Source organism: Lepidochelys kempii, chromosome 7 (genome assembly GCF_965140285.1).
Source record: "Lepidochelys kempii isolate rLepKem1 chromosome 7, rLepKem1.hap1, whole genome shotgun sequence".
NCBI lineage: Eukaryota > Metazoa > Chordata > Testudines > Cheloniidae > Lepidochelys > Lepidochelys kempii.
The window spans coordinates 120626332-120647199 of NC_136386.1; the positions used below are offsets into that span (position 1 = coordinate 120626332).

Genomic DNA, 20868 nt, shown 5'->3' on the forward strand with positions numbered 1-20868 from the left:
AACCAGTGCTGTATTGTACTGTGTAACTACCTGGATTCGTAAGTGTTTATGGCTGAGAATTTTAAATGAGCTCCTGCATCCCAATATGATACAGTATTTGCAAAGGTTCCTCCAGGCAATTTCGTTCTTTGCTCTGCTGGTGTTAGAAACAAAGAGGATATTTTTAAGTCTGCGTGCTGCCCGTGTGTAATCAGTCCAGAGATAGCCAATGGTAGCTGCCAATCCAGCACAATTTACTGGATGCTTTGATATGTTTTGGAGTTTTGTTGTTACTGGCAAAGCTTGGTTCGAAGAATAGTGATTTAAAAAAAACCTCCCAGAGTTCATGAACTTGTGATAAATTTCTTGCACTGTTATTTATTACCCCGAGTAATAAATTGAAGGGTCCTTCTGTGCTTCACTTTGTAGAAGCAAGCAGATAACAATGTCGTGGCTAATAAAACTATTGTCTGATAGAGGAGCTGTGTAGCTTTTATAGTCAGATGCAAGGGTATTTGATATTGCCCGCGGTTAACTCAGGACATATTGCTGAGATAAATAGACATAGGAAATTACTGTTTACTGTGTGCTGCATTTTGTTATCCTGACAACGGAAGATCAGATTTGATAGGGTAGTCTTTTTGGTCAGATGTAGTGTAGAAAAGAAGGACTGTAGTCACTGAATGAAGAAATCAGAATTCGTACAAAGAGCTTGATCCCGCCTTCAACACACGCAATGAATTTCTACATATCTTGGAAGATCGTCTGCCTCTCTCAGGGCCGCACAAACAGCAGCTGATTTTCAAAAATGCACCTGATGTGGTTTCATCTGTGAGAGGCAGGATCTGCCATTAAAAGAGAGCATCAAACCAGCCAGGGCAGTGGGGTAATTAGCAGCCTGAAATCTGCACTCAGGCAACGGCCATCTGCTGTCTGCACCCCTAATCGCTCAAGGTGCAGCTTCTGTTGCACATAATGTGGTCAATAACAAAGCAGGAGCAGCGAGAGAGAGAGAAGTGTAAGCAATGTGTTAATAAGGGTATGTCTACACAGGGATCAGAAACCTGCGGCTGGCCTAGGTCCACGCACTCAGGCTCGCTGGGCTCCGGGGCTAAACACCTGCTATGTAAACCTTCAGGCCTGGAGTAGCTCTAGGACCCTGTGAGGGTGGGGGGACCCACAGCTCGGTCTCCAGCCCAAGCCTGAATGGCTACAGAGCAATTTTTAGCCCTGCAGCCCAAGCCCGGCTTAGCTGACCTGGGTCAGCCGCGGCCGTGCTGTGGGGGTTTTATCCCTGAGCAGACTTACCCTTAAAAGGCCTGAGGAGAACCCAAAAACACCCTGCCAGACACCATACGATATGTCGCCATGAGGCAATTTAAAATCGTGTGACACAGTGCATAGCATTTTCTCTGCTTTGCCAGGCCTTCTCAGACTCATGGGGCCTGGACAGTGTCTGGAAAGGGCAATAACTCTTCTGTTACTTTGTTAATTTACAGTCTTGAAAAGTGGCAGCCTGGGATTCCTGCTGAGATTCCCCCACAGGCTCAGCCCAGCACCAGCTGTTCATCTCACAGGGCCACAGGGTTCCCCTTGCAGTTCCTCCCTGCCTGTGGCGCGAGCCACCAGGGAGCAGGCAGCGCCCTGGAGTTTGCCCTGGCACCTGGTAGTCTCGGGGCCTTGCAGACAGGGAGGTGAGGGGGAAGGAGTGGAGGGAAGGGAGGCTCAAGGAGGTTGGGGGATTATGGCGAAGTAGGGGCAGAAGGGGTGATGCTGTTTCAGGATTGCACCCAAATGAGCCCCCAGGGCTCCAGGCTCCCACCGCCCCTCAACAGCCTGCTCATCTCTGCCTCTTACAGTCAGACTGCCCCATGCTCCTCCTTTCCCAGCCCCTGCTGCCCTTGATTCCCGCCACTGGCTGCCTCAGTTTCCCCAGTTGCCCTGGCTCCCTTCCCCTTCACAGTGTGAGAGATGGGCTCCTGCCTCCTGCTACACCTGCCCCCTATGGGTCGCCAGGCACTGCTTCACACTGGTGACAAATGCCTCATACGCAGCAGTCCGAAGGCAGCTCTAAGGCTAAAGGTACGTCTGCAGGAGTATAAGTAGCAGTGTAGATGGTGAAACATGGCTTAGGAGAGTAGAGTAGAGTACAGATACACCTGAACCCCCCAGGCTATATACAGAGGTGGGAAACTACGGCCCGTGGGCCACATCTGGCCCATGGGACCATCTTGCCCAGCCCCTGAGCTCCTGGCCCGGGAGGCTGTCCCCGCTCCCCCAGCCACGCCGCCGCACGGCGCAATACTCTGGACGGCGGGGCTGCACTGCAGAGCCCAGCCTGACCCGGTGCTCTGTGCTGGGTGGCACGGCGTGGCTGCCTGTCCTCGTGCAGAGTAACAGCCATGTTAGTCTGTATTCGCAAAAAGAAAAGGAGGACTTGTGGCACCTTAGAGACTAACCAATTTATTTGAGCATAAGCTTTTGTGAGCTACAGCTCTCTTCATCGGATGCATACTGTGGAAAATACCGGTGCCCCAGGAGCACGGTAAGGAGGCAGGGAGCAGGGGGTGTTGGATAGAGGGCAGGAGAGTTCGGGGGATGGTCAGGGGCGTGGATAAGGGTCGGGGCGGTCAGAGGGCAGGGAATGGGGGTTGAATGGGGGCAGGGATCTTAGGGGGCAGTCAGGAAGGAGGCGGGGTTGAATGGGGTGGTGGGGGGCAGTTAGGGGCAAGGGGTCCGGGGGCGGTCAGGGAGAAGGGGTGGTTGGATGGGGCAGGGATCCCGGGAGGGCAGTCAGGAGTGTGGGGGGGGTTGAGTGTGGGGGGGGACCGAGAGCGGGGGGTGGTGGATGGGGCAGGGGTCCCCAGGGGGCCATCAGGGAATGGGGGCATTGGATGGGGCAGGAGTCCCGGGAGACCCGGGCCATCAGGGGGCGAGAAGCTGGGGGGTCGGATAGGGGGCGGGGGCCAGGCTACGCCTGGCTGTTTGGGGAGGCACAGTCTCCCTTAACCAGCCCTCCATACAATTTCAGAAACCTGATGCGGCCCTCAGGCCAAAAAGTTTGCCCGCCCCTGCTGTATACCCAGGCAATGCTTCCCACATCCATACTGCAGTGTCGTTTCCTGCTGCCTCCCAGCTGCCAGAACCTCTTGCAGCCATGGATAGCTGCACACCACCATGTGGACGCAGCCCGCCTGTCACGACGGCCTGTAGCTACACATACCTGACCCACTGCCACCAATGTAGACAAGGCCTAAGTGTGTGAGGGGGGAGCAGTGAACTCCTTGTGCTGTTGAACCTGCTGGCCATCCCGAAAAGCATTGCATTGTTTTGAGGGGTTTATCCCCTCTTTCCCATTTCCACCTTAGAAGGTGGAGGGAAGAGGGAAAATGGAGAGAAAAGGAGAGTGGGAAATAAAACTGAGGTTTTTTGGTTTTCATTTAATTGAAAAACTGAAAATTCCTGCAAAACTTTTGGAATGAAACTGATTTTTTTCATTTTTTTTTTATGTTTTGCACGGAAAATACCTGCCTTTTTCCAGCCTGCCCTAATGTTTGTGCAGCTTAGTATCCTGGTATTTCATTAACAGTTGAGCTATGTGAATGTTGCCTCTAGCACAAGGGAAGGTGGGGCCTGAGCTGATTTGCCTTTTGACATCCCCTGCTCTATGCATTTGACTAAATGCAGGTTAAAATGCAGAGCTGGCATTCATGAGAGCTGGTTTCCTGGCTCTGCCTCTGACTTTCTGTATGACCTTGGCCCAATCACTTAACATATTTTAGTCTCCCCATCAATAAAATGGTGATAAAGTGACTCACTTTTGTTGAATGTGCACTGATAGTTGTTGAGTCCGTACAGACCTATTCTAAAGGATGCCTCTGTCTTAACAAACTGGGTGTTTGCTCGCTTGAACATCTTTCAAAATATAAATACATATTTCAGCTTAAATGGACAGAAGAGACTCACTTGCCATTAGCAAAATATACCATATAGCTTGTACCCTGCCAGATGCTGGATGTGGCATATGGGACAATAGGGAATGGTGAAGTATTTACTTAAATTGCTAGTTTCCACTGCATTGAGGAAGTCAAAGGCACTGAGAGCATTATAGCATTTGTTGGTAATTTCCTAAGTACAGTAGTATTTTGAGATGAGAGCCCTTCTCCTGTAGTTTGTACATGCAGAAAAATCACGTAGCTAACATAAATCGGGATTAAATTGCTTTTAAGGGCTCATTGAGTCTCTCTAAAGGAGGCAAGATGAGGAAACCTTTCCCCTAGAGCACTATAGGTTCTCCCCTTTGTAAGTCCCATTAAGGTTTGATCAAAGACCTTTATAGGCTTTTCATTATGGCCCGGTTATATATAGTTGAAATTCAACAGTGCCTTTTACAGTCATCCCAGAAATATACACAATAGGTGAACTTAAGCAAGAATCTACCCAACAAAGTGCCAACAAAGTGAGTGTCTCGAGGACAACTTAAGCACGAGGAATAATGTAGCATTGTAGGTTGTTCTAACCCAGCAATGCCAGATTTTTTTCAGCCTGAGGGCCTATGCCTGTGTATCCCATGACCGACTCACTCCTCGGGATGTCATTTCCACGATGTTTCAATGGGCATTTTTTTTTTAATCTCAGCAGCACCATCTCTGGGCTCTGCTTGAGGGATGAACGTATTTCTTCAAGAAAGGTCAGGATGCTACAATCAATACTAGAGGGCAGATTCCTGCCCAGTTTGTTGTGCTGTGCTGTGTGAGGCGGTGCAAAGAGAGCACAAGCCTGCTGAGGGTTGCCCTGGAGTGGGGGGTCCCTATGCCTGCCTGCCCACAGACCAGGGTGCAGGGGGTGGACGTGGGTCAGGGGAGGGCAATGACTGGAGCAGATTGCACTCTGGCTATCCTCAACTAGCTTGGTGCTTTGTAGGCCATAGCCTGTTTGTGCAAAGTAAAACTGCCCCTAGGCTGCTCTACACTGGGCTGGGGCAGAGAATCAGGAAGCTGTAACTATTTCACACCTTCTCCTTCTTCCCCCCTCTCCTGGGCCTCCCTGGAAGCTGTAACTATTTCACACCTTCTCCTCCTTCCCCCCTCTCCTGGGCCTCCCTGGGTGGCTGTTTTGGGGAGGAAATCATCCTTTGCTAGACCCTCCTCTAATCTCAGGCAGAGCTAATTCAGCTTCTGTCCTGCTATACCTGGAGCAAACACAGGGAGGCAGGCAGTGGAGCATCCAGAACTAATCTCCCTTCAAGGGGGATTGATTTTAATCAAGGTGATTTATATTAGTGATTTTAATCAACTTTTTCATTTGTACTTCAGTTATTTTCTAAAGAAAGGTGCATTCACATCCATTAATATAATCATTAAAGCTTCTTGATTTATAACGAAATAGAGCCTTTACACTAGGTTTGGTACATACGTATGCTACCTAGGAGGGGATGCTATAACTGTATACATTTATTTAAGCAATTATATAGCTTAATATTTTCAGATTCCTATTAATTAATTGAACATTTTTAGGATCTTAGAAAATGGTGAATGATACATTGCTTATTTACTAGATAATTAACTTTTTGCTTATGATTTTTATTGAGCTGAATTAGAACGGTACCTGGAATTTAATGAAACATACAAAAAGCATGTAAAATTTATTTTTATTAAACAAAATAAGCCTTTAATGCAGTACATGACCTATTGTGTCATATTTAGAAAGCTTGACCTCAAAAATTAGGTATTTTTCCCAGTTCTTTCTTCAGATGTAGAAAAGCAGCCTTTTACCGTACAATTTTTGACAGAGGCTCATGGGTTCAGCATATTTATTTTTTATGGAAACGTTCTAAGAGATCAAACAACATTTAGATCTAACGTATTTTGTGTTAAATTCAGATTTCATTTTTTAAATAGACCCACTATAATTTGAATAACAAAATCAAGAACATCCCATTTAAATGCAAAGAAACCATCAGTATTTTTCTCTACCACCCTTCCCGGTAATGAGCCGCTGCAGTAGCAAAGAGACACCAGCCACGCGGAGCATGCTCAGCTCACATCCGATTTGCTCCTGAGTAAGGTTGCCAACTTTCTGATGGCAGAAAACTAAACGCCCTTGTCCTGCCCCCTTCCCTGAGGCCCCTGCCCCCCCTACTCTGAGGCCCTCGCTCACTCCATCCCCCCTCCTTCCATTGCTCGCTCTCTCCCACCCTCACTCACGCGCTCATTTTAACTGGGCTGGGACAGAGGGTGCGGGAGGCGGTGAGGGCTCTGGCTGGGGTTGCGGGCTCTTGGGTGGGGCTGAGGATGAGGGGTTTGGATTCGGGGGGGCAGGAGGTTGGGGTATGGGAGGGAGTGAGGGCTGCGGGTGCGGGCTCTGGGGGGGGCTGGGGATGAGGGGGTGCAGGGGTGGGATTTGGGGTGCAGGAGGGGGCTTTGGGCTGGGGCCAAGGAGTTTGGAGTGTGGGAGGGGGCTCAGGGCTGGGGCAGAGGGTTGGGGTGCAGGAGAAGGTGCGAGGTGCAGGCTCTGGGAGGGAGTTTGGGTCTGGAAGGGGGCTCAGGGCTGGGGCATGGGGTTGGGCTGCGGGGTGCAGGAGGGAGTTTGGGTGCGGAAGGGGACTCAGGGCTGGGGCAGGGGTTTGGGGTGTGGGAGGCGGTTTGGGGTGCGGGCTCTGGGGGGCACTTACCTCATGGGGCTCCCGGAAGTGGCCGGCATGTTGCTCCGGCTCCTAGGCGCAGGGGCGTCCAGGGAAGCTGCGCTACCCCCGTCTGCAGGTGCTGCCCCTGCATCTCCTATTGGCCACAGTTTCTGCAGCACATGGAGCCCCCCTGGCTGCCCCTGCCCCAAGGAGCCGACGGGACATGCCGACCGCTTCCGGGAGCTGCGCAAAGCCAGCCACTGCGGCCAACTGGACTTTTAGCTGGAGCCGCCAGGGTCCCTTTTTGACCAGGTGTTCTGGTCGAAAACTGGACGCCTGGCAACCCTACTCCTGAGACTGCAGATATACTGGCCCAATATAGTGATTCTGCTGATTCAAACACTTCTGTTTCAAAATGGCAGGGCATGGCTCCGTGACCACATTTGGATCTGATTAGGAGTTGAAAATTTTCTTCTTAACATCGCTGCCCTCGAGGTTCACAGTTTAGAGCCTTAAGTTCTACAAGCAACCCTCCCGTCAAGGGTTGGACACTGCTATTATACCATAACTAGAATGCCAGCTGCAAACTTGTGAAATCAAACAAGACCAAATGAAAATCAAGCAAAAAATTCAAAACACTTGCTGCCCTATTACTTTTTTTTACCAGATTATTAAGATTTCTATGAGAGGTTATTGGCCAAAGTTGTTTATAAAGTTCCACGTTTACTTAACATGCTAACATCCAGTAATGTATGCAGTGGTGGTGTAGCCATGTTGGTTCCAGGATATTAGAGAGAGATAAGGAGGGTGAGGTAATGTCTTCTGGTGGACCAACTTCTGTTAATGAGGGAGACAAGCTTTAAGAAGAGCACTGTGTAAGCTTGAAAGCTCGTCTCTCTTACCAACAGAAGTTGGTCCAATAAAAGATATCACCTCCCCCATCTTGTCTCTCTAGCATCCAGTAAGTCGTTTGTAATGGTAATAAGATGCATATTTTTATATAGACTGTGCGCATGTGTGTGCATTTGTTCCAAATATTGAAGACCCCAAGTGAAGGGCACAACTGAAAAAGCAGTAGCTTAGGGAGCATTACAATGATTAATGTCATGACCTTGTTTTTAACATTTAGTATTTCTGCTATAAATAATGTACAGTAATAAAATGACACGTCCTTGCCCACTGTGGGATGGAGGTAAATTTTGCACTTTCATTAGGGACAGCTGGGAGGTCGGCTTTCAGGAGGCACTCAGTACCTTGCAGAAACGGGACCCTTGGTGAGGTAAATATGTTTTGATCTCCTGTGGAGAAACTTACTATGGGAGGGGATAAACAGGGCAAAGCAGAAACAGATGGGGATGTGATTCTTAGGCAAGACCTTGTTTTTGTACTGTCTCTTTCCAGGAAAAAGCCTGCTGTAAACATCCATGTTGTCTTTCCTAGTGCTGGGTGACCCTTACAGGAGAGGGATCACATGGCTTTAATTGACTGTCACGATATTCCCAAAGCCTCCTGGTTCTACAGAGCCCTCTCTCACTGCCGGCTGGGATGGCTTTTGAGGCCGGGGCTCTTTCACGGTGCCCCAGTGCCATATATCTGTAGCACTTAATACCAAGTCTTCCTCCAGGAGAGTCACTTGATCTTAATAAAATAAAATCAAAATAAGTAGAGCAGCCATCTCTCAAACCTGCAGCTGTTTGCCTCTCTGTGGCCTCTGCTTCCCCTGACTCCTGCTCCCTGAAAGCACAGGCAAGATTCCACAGTTGGTGGCTGATCTGGGGATCCCCTCAGAAATGGGAGAGGATGGGGACAATGTGTGTCACTTGCCACAAACTACCACTTACATACGGATCCCTGGACAGGGAGGATCTGGAGGAAAGAGCCATGGTTCTCGACCAGGGGTACGCATGCCCCTGGGAGTATGCAGATGTCTTTCAGGGAGCACATCAACTCATGTCGATATTTGCCTAGCTTTACAACAAGCTAGATAAAAAGCACTAGCGAAGTCCGTACAAATTAAAATTTCATACAATGGCTTGTTTATACTGCTTTATATACTGTACACTGAAATGTAAGTATAATAATTATATTCCAATTGATTTATTTTACAAATATATGGGAACAATGAGAAAGTCAGCAATTTTTCAGTAGGAGCGTCCTGTGACATTTTTGTATCTTTATGTCTGATTTTGTATTCAAGTAATTTTTAAGTGAGGTGAAACTTGGGGGTATGCAAGACCATTGGGACTCCTGAAAGGGATACAGTAGTCGAGAAAGACTGAGAGCCACTCAGGTAGAGAGTACATTGCTTCAGGGGTGTCGGAACCCCTTCCCCCCTCTTCTGAGTGAGTGAGGGGTAGCCATGTTTGGATGGTCCCCCAATCCCTGTGTTCTCTTGGAGGTACAGTTTGTCTCCAAGTTTGTAATTAGCCTTTCACGGGCAGAACTTGGGTTGATTTCACCCTGTTGGCTTCAATGAGTAAGGCTGGAGTCAAATTTGTCCCAGTGAGCGTAACGGAGCAACAAATGTGATACTACAGAGTCAGAAACCACTTGTAGCCATGCCAAAAATGAGTGGTAAATAAGCCTGTATTAGTTTGTCCCAGGCCAGCACTTGAGTAACACTATGAAGATAACAGAGAGATGACAGAAAGGGAAGATCACCTCTTCAGTGGTGCCTCCTTTCTCTTATGGAGCTGATTACACAATGTTGCCTTAACACTCTTAGTGGCAAATGAGGATTTCAGGCCAACAAGAAATCCCTGTGTCTGAAGTCAAGTCACCAGACTTTTTCTCCCCCCTCAAGTACTTTTTTGCTTGCGGCGAGGAATTCTGGACTCTTAGATGTCTCTATCATCACAATGGGGGCCATTCTGAGACTACTGAAAGCTGGACCTCTGTTCAGAAAGGACAGATTCATGTTCAAGAGGGTCCACAATGCAACAATTTATATCAAGAAATGAATAAGATGCTTTAAAAAAAAAAGCCTTCGTCTGTTTATTTGTCTTGGGGAGAGGGGGAAATGATCAAATGTGCTCTTTATGATTTGTTAACACTGTATCTTGAGGTACAAAATAGCGTATCGAACTAAGAGAGGCGAAGTGTATAAGGGTACGCTCCGCTGCCTGATGGACAGAATTTGAATTGCTCAACTGTGTAGCATAAACTGTCTATCTCTAAAAGCTAATGGAGATCCCTCTTTAGCTGAAGGATAGGACCTTCGCTCTCAGAGCAGGACGGTTATGAGCTTTACCCTGTTCTCTTATTGAAATTCCAACTGCGCAAGGATTAAAGTAAAGCAAAAATTGAGAAGTTCTTATGTGACAGTGGAGCCCTGTCCTATGTGTGACTATAATACAGTCAATATGTAGTCCTAGGGGCAGTGGATTTGGAATCATGCTTTGTCTAAAAAGCCCCAGAGTGAATGTCAGTTTGGCTCTTGAATAAAATCAGTAAGGAACAACTCAAATTTTAAGGCAGTTCTCAAGGCAAAGGTGGTGACACTGTAAAGCGTAGGAGAGAGGTATTTTGGTGTATTGTGTTTTTTTTAAATAAACTGTCAAATCTGATGTCAATAGCATTGAGAAAATGGTTCTAAGAACTGCAGCAATCGTTGATAATCCAATATGCAAACCATCTCAACCTTCAGAAGGGGGAAGTTATTGTTCCTGTTACTAAGTTACTGAATGGAGTTCAGTGGTTTTGGCGGTCTGCCAGTTCATAGGAAATTGAATGATAGTTGGAGTGGTTTATTTGAAATGACATCCATTCTATAGTGCCAGTGACTCCCCACAGCCTCAAAGGCTCATAGGAATTAAGGAGCATGGGAACATAGAGGCCTACAACATATTTAAACAAGCCTTGGCAAAAGCCAGCAAATGTGAACTGATTTTAATTTATGTATTCATGTATTAAATGCTCTGGAGGCTACAAATTAACTTCCTCCACTTGGTGTCTGCTGCTGTTTCACCTCCTTTGGAAATAGAGATGACAAACACTGCTAAATGGATTGGTTTCAGAGTAGCAGCCGTGTTAGTCTGTATCCGCAAAAAGAAAAGGAGTACGTGTGGCATCTTAGAGACTAACAAATGCTCAAATAAATTTGTTAGTCTCAAAGGTGCCACAAGTACTCCTTTTCTTTTTAAATGGATTAGAAGATTGTTTACTTTCCCCGTAGCTTCTATTTCTGCTAATGAAATACCTGGTCTGTCACTTCCCACAGCAATACTCCATAGTGAATTAGTAGCTATTAGGAAAGGAATAGATAATAAGACAAAAAATATAATAATGCCAGTATATAAATTCATGGCATGCCCACACCTTGAATGCTGCATGCAGTGCTGGTCATCTCATCTCAAAAAAGATATATTAGAATTGGAAAAGTACACAGAAAGGCAACAGAAATTATTAGGGGTATGGAACAGCTTCCAAACATGGAGATATTAAAAAGACCTGTTCATTTTAGAAAAGAGACAACTAAGGTGGTGGGGGGTGTGATAGAGGTCTAGACAATCATAAATGGTGTGGAGAAAGTGAATAAGGAAGTGTTATTTATCCCTCCACATAACACAAGAACTAGGTGTCCCCCAATGAAATTAATAGGCAGCAGGTTTAAAACTAACATAAGAAAGTACTGCTTCATACAACGCACAGTCACCCTACCAGGGGATGTTGTGAAGGCCAGAAGTATAACTGGGAGATAAGTTCATTGAGGATAGGTCCATCAATGGCAATTAGCCTATAGGATCAGGGACGCAACCCCATGGTCTGGGTGTCACAAAATCTCTGACTACCAGAAGCTGGGACTGGACAACAGGAGCTGGATCACTCGATAACTGCCCTGTTCTGTTCATTCGCTCTGAAGCGTCTGGCACTGGCCACTGTCAGAAGACAGGGTACTGGCCTAGATGGACCATGGCATGGGCAGTCGTATTATGGCAACTATTCCCTACACCTCATGCTTTACGGATGCTATTTTCTCTGGTCGTGGAATAACATCACGGTCACAAGTCTGTACTGAATGAATAGAAGCGGGGCCTTCGTTTATTGATTCCAAGGAGATGTCTACGCAGCCCGCAGCAGGGAGCCGCCCAGCCTGGGTCACTAGACTTGGGCTAACGGGTCTTGTGCTAGTGCTCCAAGAATAGTGGTGTAGACAGTGCTATGAAGTTGCGGCTCTGTCGAGCAAGGCAGAGAGGCTCGCTGCCTGGACGTGTCCTAAGAGGACTTGTGCTTAAAGAGTGATATATGCCCATTACTGGAGGAACCCCATAAAGTATTCCATGCCATGGTACCCTTCAGAACAAGTGGGTGTGGGGAGGGGAGGTCTATAGGTGGTGTGTCTGTGCAGAGCAGTCTCTTCACCTCCAGTGTATCAGAGACGTGGTCTCCCTCATCCCTGTATGTACCACCATGAATGGGATGAGGCTGAGTAAATGGCAGGGCCATTGGAGTTCTGCTTCCATAGACCCAGTTAGTGAGAATCTGTGCAAGGGAAGCACAGAAAGTCAGTGACACCCATTGCAGACTCTCAGCTGGCAGAGTGGCTGTGGAGGGGTGAACTGCATCCGTAAAGCCCACCCCTTGGTTGGGAAGGGTGTTGGTTTTCAGACAATCCCCTTACAGGACAGCTGTGTAAAACTTAATTGCACAGTCTTCATGTGGGATTCAAGAGAACCCTTCCAAGGCCACATACAAATCAAACAATGAGAATCATGGCTGAAAAACACGGAAGATCCCTTCTGGAAGCTATATACACTTTCAGTCTTCTCAGCAGCTTACATTTATTTTTGTTCACACTTTTATTGACTCAACTCTAATAAGAATCCTCTTTTGTTATGCACCTTTCCAATTGTGATGCTAAGTAGTGCTTGTCTATATTTTTTATGATCTATAATTGACTATGGCATGTAAGTCAGTCTCCAAAGAGAGGATGATTGAACAGGGTGATTTAGGACATTTAGCAGAACAGTGTCCTTTCCTGGGCAATTAAAGAAACAATATTAAACTCCTCCTTGGCAGGCGGTTTTTGATGCAGGGCACAGTTTGTTTAAGTGCTTGATGGTGTGTTTGGTGCCGTACAAAATGCAGGAGAAGATGGGGTCCCTGCCCTGAGGAACTAACAATTGAAATAATTATTATGAATGTAGAATTTTCTTATCTGTCCTTGGGCATAGCCCTGCACTTCAGACTTAGACCAAGCACCGTCGGAGGTTAGTAAGGGTGGGAGTGCTCCTACACTGTCAGTAGCCAAGAAGGGGTATGAATGAACAGCATTTTAAAATTAGACATGGAGTCAGGTGTTGCTGCCGGGCAGCTGCTGCTTGTAAACAGTAAAGAGGGACTTGTCTCATGGGAGGTTAAAGAAGGAAAGAGCGTATACAAAAAAGCATACTAAAGTAGACTGATCATTTTCTTTGCCCCCTTTGGTACTGCAAGGATTGATATTTCCACTAGAGCTTTCTCCTTCACAGTGAGGAGGGCCGAGGACACTGGGCTTTGGGCTTTCAAAGCCTGTTTGGGAGAGATGTTGATTTTGATTCAAGTTCCATTTTATCTGAACCACCAGTGTTCAGGAGACTCAAAGAACAGGGATTGGTTCTGTCCCAGTTCTGTGGGTGAAATTCACCCCTGTGCAGTGGGCCAAGACAGAACATACGTACTTTGTAAGATCTGAGGGCTGAAGGGAACTTTAGAGGTCCAGAGGCTTCATACTGGCCCTCTGGGCAAGGCTGAATTTCACCTATTACAGGAAAACCAAAGTCAAAACCTGTTCAGCAAAACCGACACCAGGATGGCTGGTTTCTGTGTCCATTTCATCTGAGCCATGAAAATATGGGGGTTAAAAGAAAATGTTTTTATGTAATTACTATTTTATTTCTTCAGGAAGGATGGTCTTGTGATTGAGGCTCTGGACTGGGACCCATGAGATCTGGTTCTGCCCTGAGCTCTGCCTGAGATTTCCTGTGAGACTTTGAGCAATCACTTTATTCGGCTTCCCTTCGGCAAAGGGGGCCATTAATATTTTCTTTGTCCCATCTTTTGTCTGTCTTGTCAATTTAGATTATAAACTCCTTGGGGCAGAGACTCTTACTATGTGTGCGTGGCACCCCTAAGACCGTGGGCCCCGACATTCAATTATGGGCTCCTGGAAATACCGTAACACAACTAATAATAACAATAACAGAGCACCGTAAGAGAACATGGTGCCTTAGCAGGCACATTAGAATAGCAGGTTCCCATGACTTGCCGCGTACAAGCTAGGACACTGCTCCTGCAAATGCTTATTCACATGGGAAAGCGTGCATGAATTCAGTGAGACTATTCACACACATAAAGTAACCTTTTCCAGGGTTGGGACTTACATTAGACTTAACACAACAAGGTACGGCAATAAAGAAAGCGTAGCGGAGGGGGCTAAGTGTGAACATGGACAGGGTTGATGTCTAAGGGGAAGAAGTGAGTTCTGGGGAGGAATCTGAAGGAGAGTAAAGTTGTGTGGTACACTGGAGCGAAGAGGCCATTCCGGGTGTGAGTGCTGGGGTGATGGAGGAGACCAAAGGAACATCAGTGTGCATTGACATAACATGAGACACGAGCCAGGCAGTAAGGGGTGACTAAAGAGACATGGAGCCTGATTCTGATCTCACACTGATGTAAATCAGCAATACTTAGTTGGAGTTGGTGTAGTAACACCAGTGTGAACCTGATGCAAGTGAGAGGAGAATCAGGCCCACACTGCAGGTGGGACTGAGCAGTGCAGGGCCTTGAAGAGTTTGAATATACAACGGGCCCATGTTCCCTAACAACCCTGCATCTCCATCCCGATTCCATAGTGAGGCCACAGACGCCTGTTTTGTTTCTTCAGTCTGTTGTAATGGATGCTATTACAAAGGGATAAATTCAGCATCACAGACTCAGTCGTGCACTGAAGTCACTGAGCGTGGAAGATCCTGAGTGCACCTGGCAGGACCAGTCCTAGCAACTTCAGTGCAAGAGGCAGGAATCAGGAGAAGGGACCAAAATGAGCACTGGGGAAGACAGACTTGCTTAAATTCAGACCACTTTGACCATTAGCCCGTATGCCATGGGAATATCATATAAAGCAAATGCACGTCTGTTTGTCTGATTCTGTGTGAAATCTGCCTCCAGTATGAAAGTCCCTCCAAGAGATGCATACAGGGTCTGCGTCTGAGCTGAGGCTCCTCATTGGCACAGCTATCGGGATGCAGCTTAGAAGAACAGGGTGTAATGGTGGCCCAAAAGGAACTTTAATTGACAGTTGCTGCCCACAGCTTCCCCTGGAACTAATCTGGAGCCCAGAATAGATGGAGTGTGTAGTGCGACTGCCCCACAGTATGACAGTGGGCACTTGTGGGAATTCCTGGGGGTGGGGGTGGGATATATGGCGTATATGGACTATACCACATTCAGAACCAAGGATTCAGGACTGGAGGTGGGCAAAATTTTCATAACCAAAAGGAAAGATACTTGGAATTCAGGTTTTTTCACCTTCTAGTTAATGACTCATGAAAAATGTGTAAAAATTTTGTGCAACCCAGTCATTTGTGTCCTGTGTCCCCCTCTGTGCTCAATCCACAGAGTGTGAATCTGTTACACCTCTCTGCTTGTGAGCCTGGCTGTTTGGTTTGTGCTGTGGAGACTTTCCTGTGTAACTCCGAGGAAGCTCTGGTTCAATGCCTGTACGGCACTCATCACTTTTGCACACCAAGAATGGAGTGCAATGGTGGCCCAAGAGTAACTCTCAGTTATAGGAGCTGTCCACAGCTTCCCAGGGAGCATATTTATATAGCGTTTGCATATTCGCCGAGCCAAGCAATAGCATTCCTAGTGGCCAAGTGGAGCTCTCAGAGCCCACCACTGAATTTCATTCGCGGACACTCCTTGACAATCTGTATCCTTGTTTGATCTGCACTGCAGCTTGGATTGTCTCAAAGACCGCAGTGGTGCTGGTTGGCTGCTTAGAGGCCTCCCCAGTCCGGAATCGGTAAAGAAGGGCCCACTGTCAAAACCGGGTGGACGAGTAGTAGGGTCTGTGACGAGGAACTGATTGGTAGCTGCTGTTAAGCACTAGTCTGCGTGCCACAGAGACTCCTAGCATGGCAGCCTTGACCACAGTGGGTGTCGTGATGAAAGACGTGTAGCTGGTAGGCTAAAAAGGTCATTGAATAAAGGAAAGCTTGGGTTGGCATGTACCTTAATGGGCAGCACAGAATAGATGAAGTACGTAGTGCTCCAGCCCCCTCCTCACAGTATATCCCTGTGACAGTGGACAAAAAACAATGTTGCTTCTGGGCAAAAACCAGTTGGTTTATGAACGATAGGGGCTTTGCCTCAAATGCAATTGAAAAAATGACTGATGAGAACACTGTTTCATAGAAATACGTGAGACTGGAAAATTCGAAGGGACCCAAAAAGAAACTGGGATTTTTCTTCTTCTTCACCAGCAGTAAATCCTGGCTATCCAAATGTCCTGGGGCTAGATCCAAAACATTTGGGAAAACCAAATTCATTTCTATGCACATTTCTGATTTTAGGGAGCATGCCAACATTTCAGATTATCAGATTATCTCCCAAATATTCTGAATTTTGCATAATCAGCATTGGGATACTTGGTGTTTCCCAGCTTTTTTAAATGTCCCCATAGAATACACAGTGCTGCACAAGAGAGAATAAACAAGCCAGTCGCTACCCAAAGAATTGACAAAGACCTCAGTCCTCCAGTGGCATCTGTAGCAGGCAACCCTTGGTTCCTGACTACACATCCTGTTTCACAGTCAGTGTTTAAGAGACAGATACAGATAGGACACTGGGAGAGTGGGAAGAAGTAGTTACCATAATTAAATATTTTCCACCCTCATTCTAATTCTAAAACAATTTTTTCCAATTTCTCCCAGCTCTGTTCAGCAATTTCTTCCTCTTTTCTGTGATAGCAACTTCTAGCACTTCCACATATTATTCTGTGAGCAAAGGCACTAGCTTCCTTCAATCTGTAGATCCAGAAGAAAAGCCACATTATCCTGAAAACAACAAAAAAAGAACTAAGTTTTCCTTTTTAAAGAGAGGACAAGTGTTTGACAGAGATAACCAGAAGGGGCTGGGGTTTATGCAGATATTAATTAGCATTTGAAATGAAGGGACTGTGAGCAATGCACGATATGCCTATAGCAACCGCACCTTTGCAGAAAGTGTTTGACTTGTAAGGGAATGTAATGGGTTAATTCAGCAATGGGGCATTAAATACTTTGTTTTAAAGGGGGGAAAATGACACTCTTCTCCCCTGCTTTGCTGGTTGTAGATGGTTTGCTCTGTCTTGGATCACATGGTCCATTGACCTCCCTAGTGCTGCAGAAGCACCAGCTGCTGCTGCTCCTGGTGCTGATGAGCTGCTGCTGATCAGGGTGTATAAGTCTGTGTGTGTCAATGCCTTGCAGCCCTACCCTCCAGTTTAAAGGAGGGAAAGCAGAGGATGAGCCCTTGAGTGTAGGGGTGGAAGTCTGGGAAACACCCTTTTCTTTGCCCACATTCCAAACACTAACCATGTCTATCTGTTGTTGCCTATTTTTCAGGGAATATGGATCCTCAAAAAGAAAATCAGGTAAGAGACCAGATTCTCCATATAATGCATGGCTATGTAGAGAGATTTTTAAGAGCCTTCCATTTACCTCCTGTTGCATGAAATTGTATGGTGATTTGACTCTTTCCTGCACAAGACGGTTGGAGGCAGAGGCATCAAACAGACAATATAGCTGTGCAGAGAGAAAATTGCCTTTTATATTAAACTGCCTTTGAAACAAAAATGACTAGCCCCCTGCTGATTGCACTTAAACAGAGCTTTCTCCAGTCCAAGAAGGCAGCTGCCTTAAATTTAAGTCCTCTTTCTGCTCTATTTGTACCTGCGCATGATCCAAGCACTGTCAGGTTTCTTTATGGGGGAGTAGGGATACTATTCTCTTTCAGTTTGATCCTTATTTTGTGGCCACCTGCTCTGCCAAGTTGCCTCTCCTGAGGGATCCTGTGTTGTGCTTGAAATAGTCTTGCCTTGTGAGTTACCTCAGTGTGAGCTTTGCCCCAAACTTTGGGATATAGACTGGTTCAGAGGCTGTGGTTGGGGTGTCTGTTTTGTATCCTAGCTGTTACCTTTTATAATTCCAATCTGACAATATAAATGACCTGAGGAAGAGTTGGAAAGCTTCTCTTTTTTGCCAACAGAAATTGGAGGATTGGGCCAAAAGAAATCTGATGAGGTTCAATAAGGATAAGTGCAGGGTCCTGCACTTAGGATGGAAGAATCCAATGCACCGCTACAGACTAGGGACCGAATGGCTAGGCAGCAGTTCTGCGGAAAAGGACCTAGGGGTGACAGTGGACGAGAAGCTGGATATGAGTCAGCAGTGTGCCCTTGTTGCCAAGAAGGCCAATGGCATTTTGGGATGTATAAGTAGGGGCATAGCGAGCAGATCGAGGGATGTGATCGTTCCCCTCTATTCGACATTGGTGAGGCTTCATCTGGAGTACAGTGTCCAGTTTTGGGCCCCACACTACAAGAAGGATGTGGATAAATTGGAGAGAGTCCAGCAAAGGGCAACAAAAATGATTAGGGGTCTAGAACACATGAGTTATGAGGAGAGGCTGAGAGAGCTGGGCTTGTTTAGCCTGCAGAAGAGAAGAATGAGGGGGGATTTGATAGCTGCTTTCAACTACCTGAAAGGGGGTTCCAAAGAGAATGGCTCTAGACTGTTCTCAATGGTAGCAGATGACAGAACGAGGAGTAATGGTCTCAAGTTGCAGTGGGGGAGGTTTAGATTGGATATTAGGAAAAACTTTTTCACTAAGAGGGTGGTGAAACACTGGAATGCGTTACCTAGGGAGGTGGTAGAATCTCCTTCCTTAGAGGTTTTTAAGGTCAGGCTTGACAAAGCCCTGGCTGGGATGATTTAACTGGGAATTGGTCCTGCTTCGAGCGGGGGGTTGGACTAGATGACCTTCAGGGGTCCCTTCCAACCCTGATATTCTATGATTCTATGATCCAATAAAAGTTATTACCTAGCCTAATATAAATCCAGTTCTCTGTCTCTCCCTTCCTTATGGCCTGCAGTGATATTTTTTCCAGACAGTTTTTCAAAAGTGACCTATAATTAGGGGTTTCTCAATTTGATTGCCCTAAACTGGAGGTGGTAGGCTTGGCTTCGGAGCTTCTGAGCATCTGCAGGGAGTTCTGAGTGCACAATACTACTGAAAATATCAAGTGTAACGTATCTCAAACTAGGCACCCCAAATCAATAGTTACTTCTGGAAATGTTGTTCTGGGTGTGGCCTTTCCACCCCCCCCCCCAAAAGTGGTATTATGGTAGTTCCAAGTTCCCTACCTACCATGCAGACCCCTTGGGAGTAAAAAAGGTCACACTCTCTTCTCAGAGAATGGCATTGCTTGGATTGATGGGTCAGTTAAATTATGAATGATTTATGCTGCCCTTCTGCAGTAAGCTAATACACTAATGGGCTGCTGCCACCTGGCTCTGCTGTCCTATGGATTCACTGATAGTGCTGTGTGAAACTGCCAGCCTGTTGCCTACACAGGCCTAGGATGGAAGTGTTAGTTAGAATCCCTGCTAGGGAATTAAGCGATACCTTATGCTTATGGTGGAACCAGTGAGGTACTGGCTTGCTGTCATAAATCATAGCATGCGTGTGGCAGTTTATCATTCTAGCCCTCTACAAAAACTGTATCTGGATTATATTGTATCTGAAAACCTCTCCCACTCTGGAATAAAATTATTACATTCAACGCCCCTTTTAGCAACAATATTAACCATGTGATTTAAGTGGGCCAGTCAATTCTCTTTACACCTTAGGAAGTAGGGTAGTAAATGGCATTCTCCCTTTATCGGTAGCCTTGGATTTCCCCATCTAGTTAGTGTTAAAACTGGGGTCCAAACCTTGCATTCCTAGCTCACAGGCCCAAGTTGAGATCACTAGATGATATGTTAAGATACATACTTTATCTTGTAACTCTGGTCTCTTTCAGACTTCCATAAAACATAAACGTATATGGCAAAGATTAAGGCACTCCAGGACATGCTGTGGTGTTTTGTTTTTGTTTCTCTCCCTTCCCCACCCCCCAAAAGTGACACTCGGGTTGAAATTCCAGGTTTAATTTTTTACATTTTTAGATTAGAACATATCCAATGTACCGGTCACTTTTTGCTGTCGCTTCACACTGCATTTCTCATAGATTGGAGGGAATTATTTTCTTTAGCTAGTCTGTTTCACTTCGTGCCCTAACCCAATGCTGCAATGTTTGGGTTGCCAATCTTACAAAAGAAGAATTGTTTACGATAAGCGTTTCCATTGCTCATTAACCAAGGAAATGCTTCTTTTGAGCTTCATTGTTCACAAGCTTGTCTTACAAAACCTAAATTTTGATAGATCTCTTCAAAAAAAGAAGTCACAATTAAGAAGTTGTTTAAAAGCCCTCAGCAAGCCTCTGTATTAATACGAACACGAGGAGTCTGGGGCAAGCCTTGCTGTGCCACTTTCATTTCATAGGTGTTGGCCATGCCTGCATTATCCATATTCAGTTAAAGTGAACGCTTCTTTGTGAACTAAAGAGCAACTGCAGCTTGTGTGTTTTGAACACTGAGAAAGGGCCTTGTCTTAAAAAGCCCCAATTAAAGCATGCCTGTGAACAATTAAATTTTGCAGAGACTTTGTTTTTATTTTTAAAGTGGGTCCTTGATACATCTGACTATTAGTGGCAGAAGCCAGGAGTTCTAGACTCCTAACCTTGAGGTTTCACAGCCTAGGAGTCTACTTGTTTCTGTTCTAAATGTCACACTGACTTGCTGTGTGACCTCAAGCATGTCACTTAGGTCCGGTGCCTAACTCCTATTGAAATCAATTGGAATTAGGTTCCTAAATATCTTTGATCGAGGCCAGTGGCTTTCAGCATGTGGTCCACGGACCCCTGGAGATCTGCAGACTGTCTAAGATTTCCAAAGTGGTCTGCATCTCCATTTGGGTGAAAAGTTGAAAACCACTGATCTAGGCCTTTTTCCTTGAGCTACACTCCTCCTCCTTGGTGTAATTCTGTCATTACTTACACTAGGGAGGAGTTTGACCCTCTGCCTCAGTTTACCAGATTATACAAAGGGAATGATACTCCTCTTTACTAACAATTGGGTAGGTAGTTAGAAAACCCCTCTCCTTCTCCCATCCTGCCGCTTGGGAATGGAGGTCCGGGCTGG

General features: G+C 46.2%; 1 protein-coding gene across 7 annotated transcripts in view; it reads left to right on the top strand.

Moving 5' to 3' along the window:
• The window catches only part of SH3PXD2A (SH3 and PX domains 2A), a 394865-nt gene that overhangs the window by 230666 nt on the left and 143331 nt on the right, over nt 1-20868 (top strand). For 4 of the 7 annotated variants that reach the window (XM_073354456.2, XM_073354459.2, XM_073354458.2 and 1 more), the window contains one exon: nt 17191-17219. In XM_073354456.2, the coding sequence (XP_073210557.1) occupies nt 17191-17219 (29 nt within the window). Of the gene's footprint in view, nt 1-4623; nt 4670-7818; nt 7884-17161; nt 17220-20868 lie in introns of those variants that run through there. The other 3 variants (XM_073354461.2, XM_073354464.2, XM_073354466.2) reach the window with 2 other exon arrangements.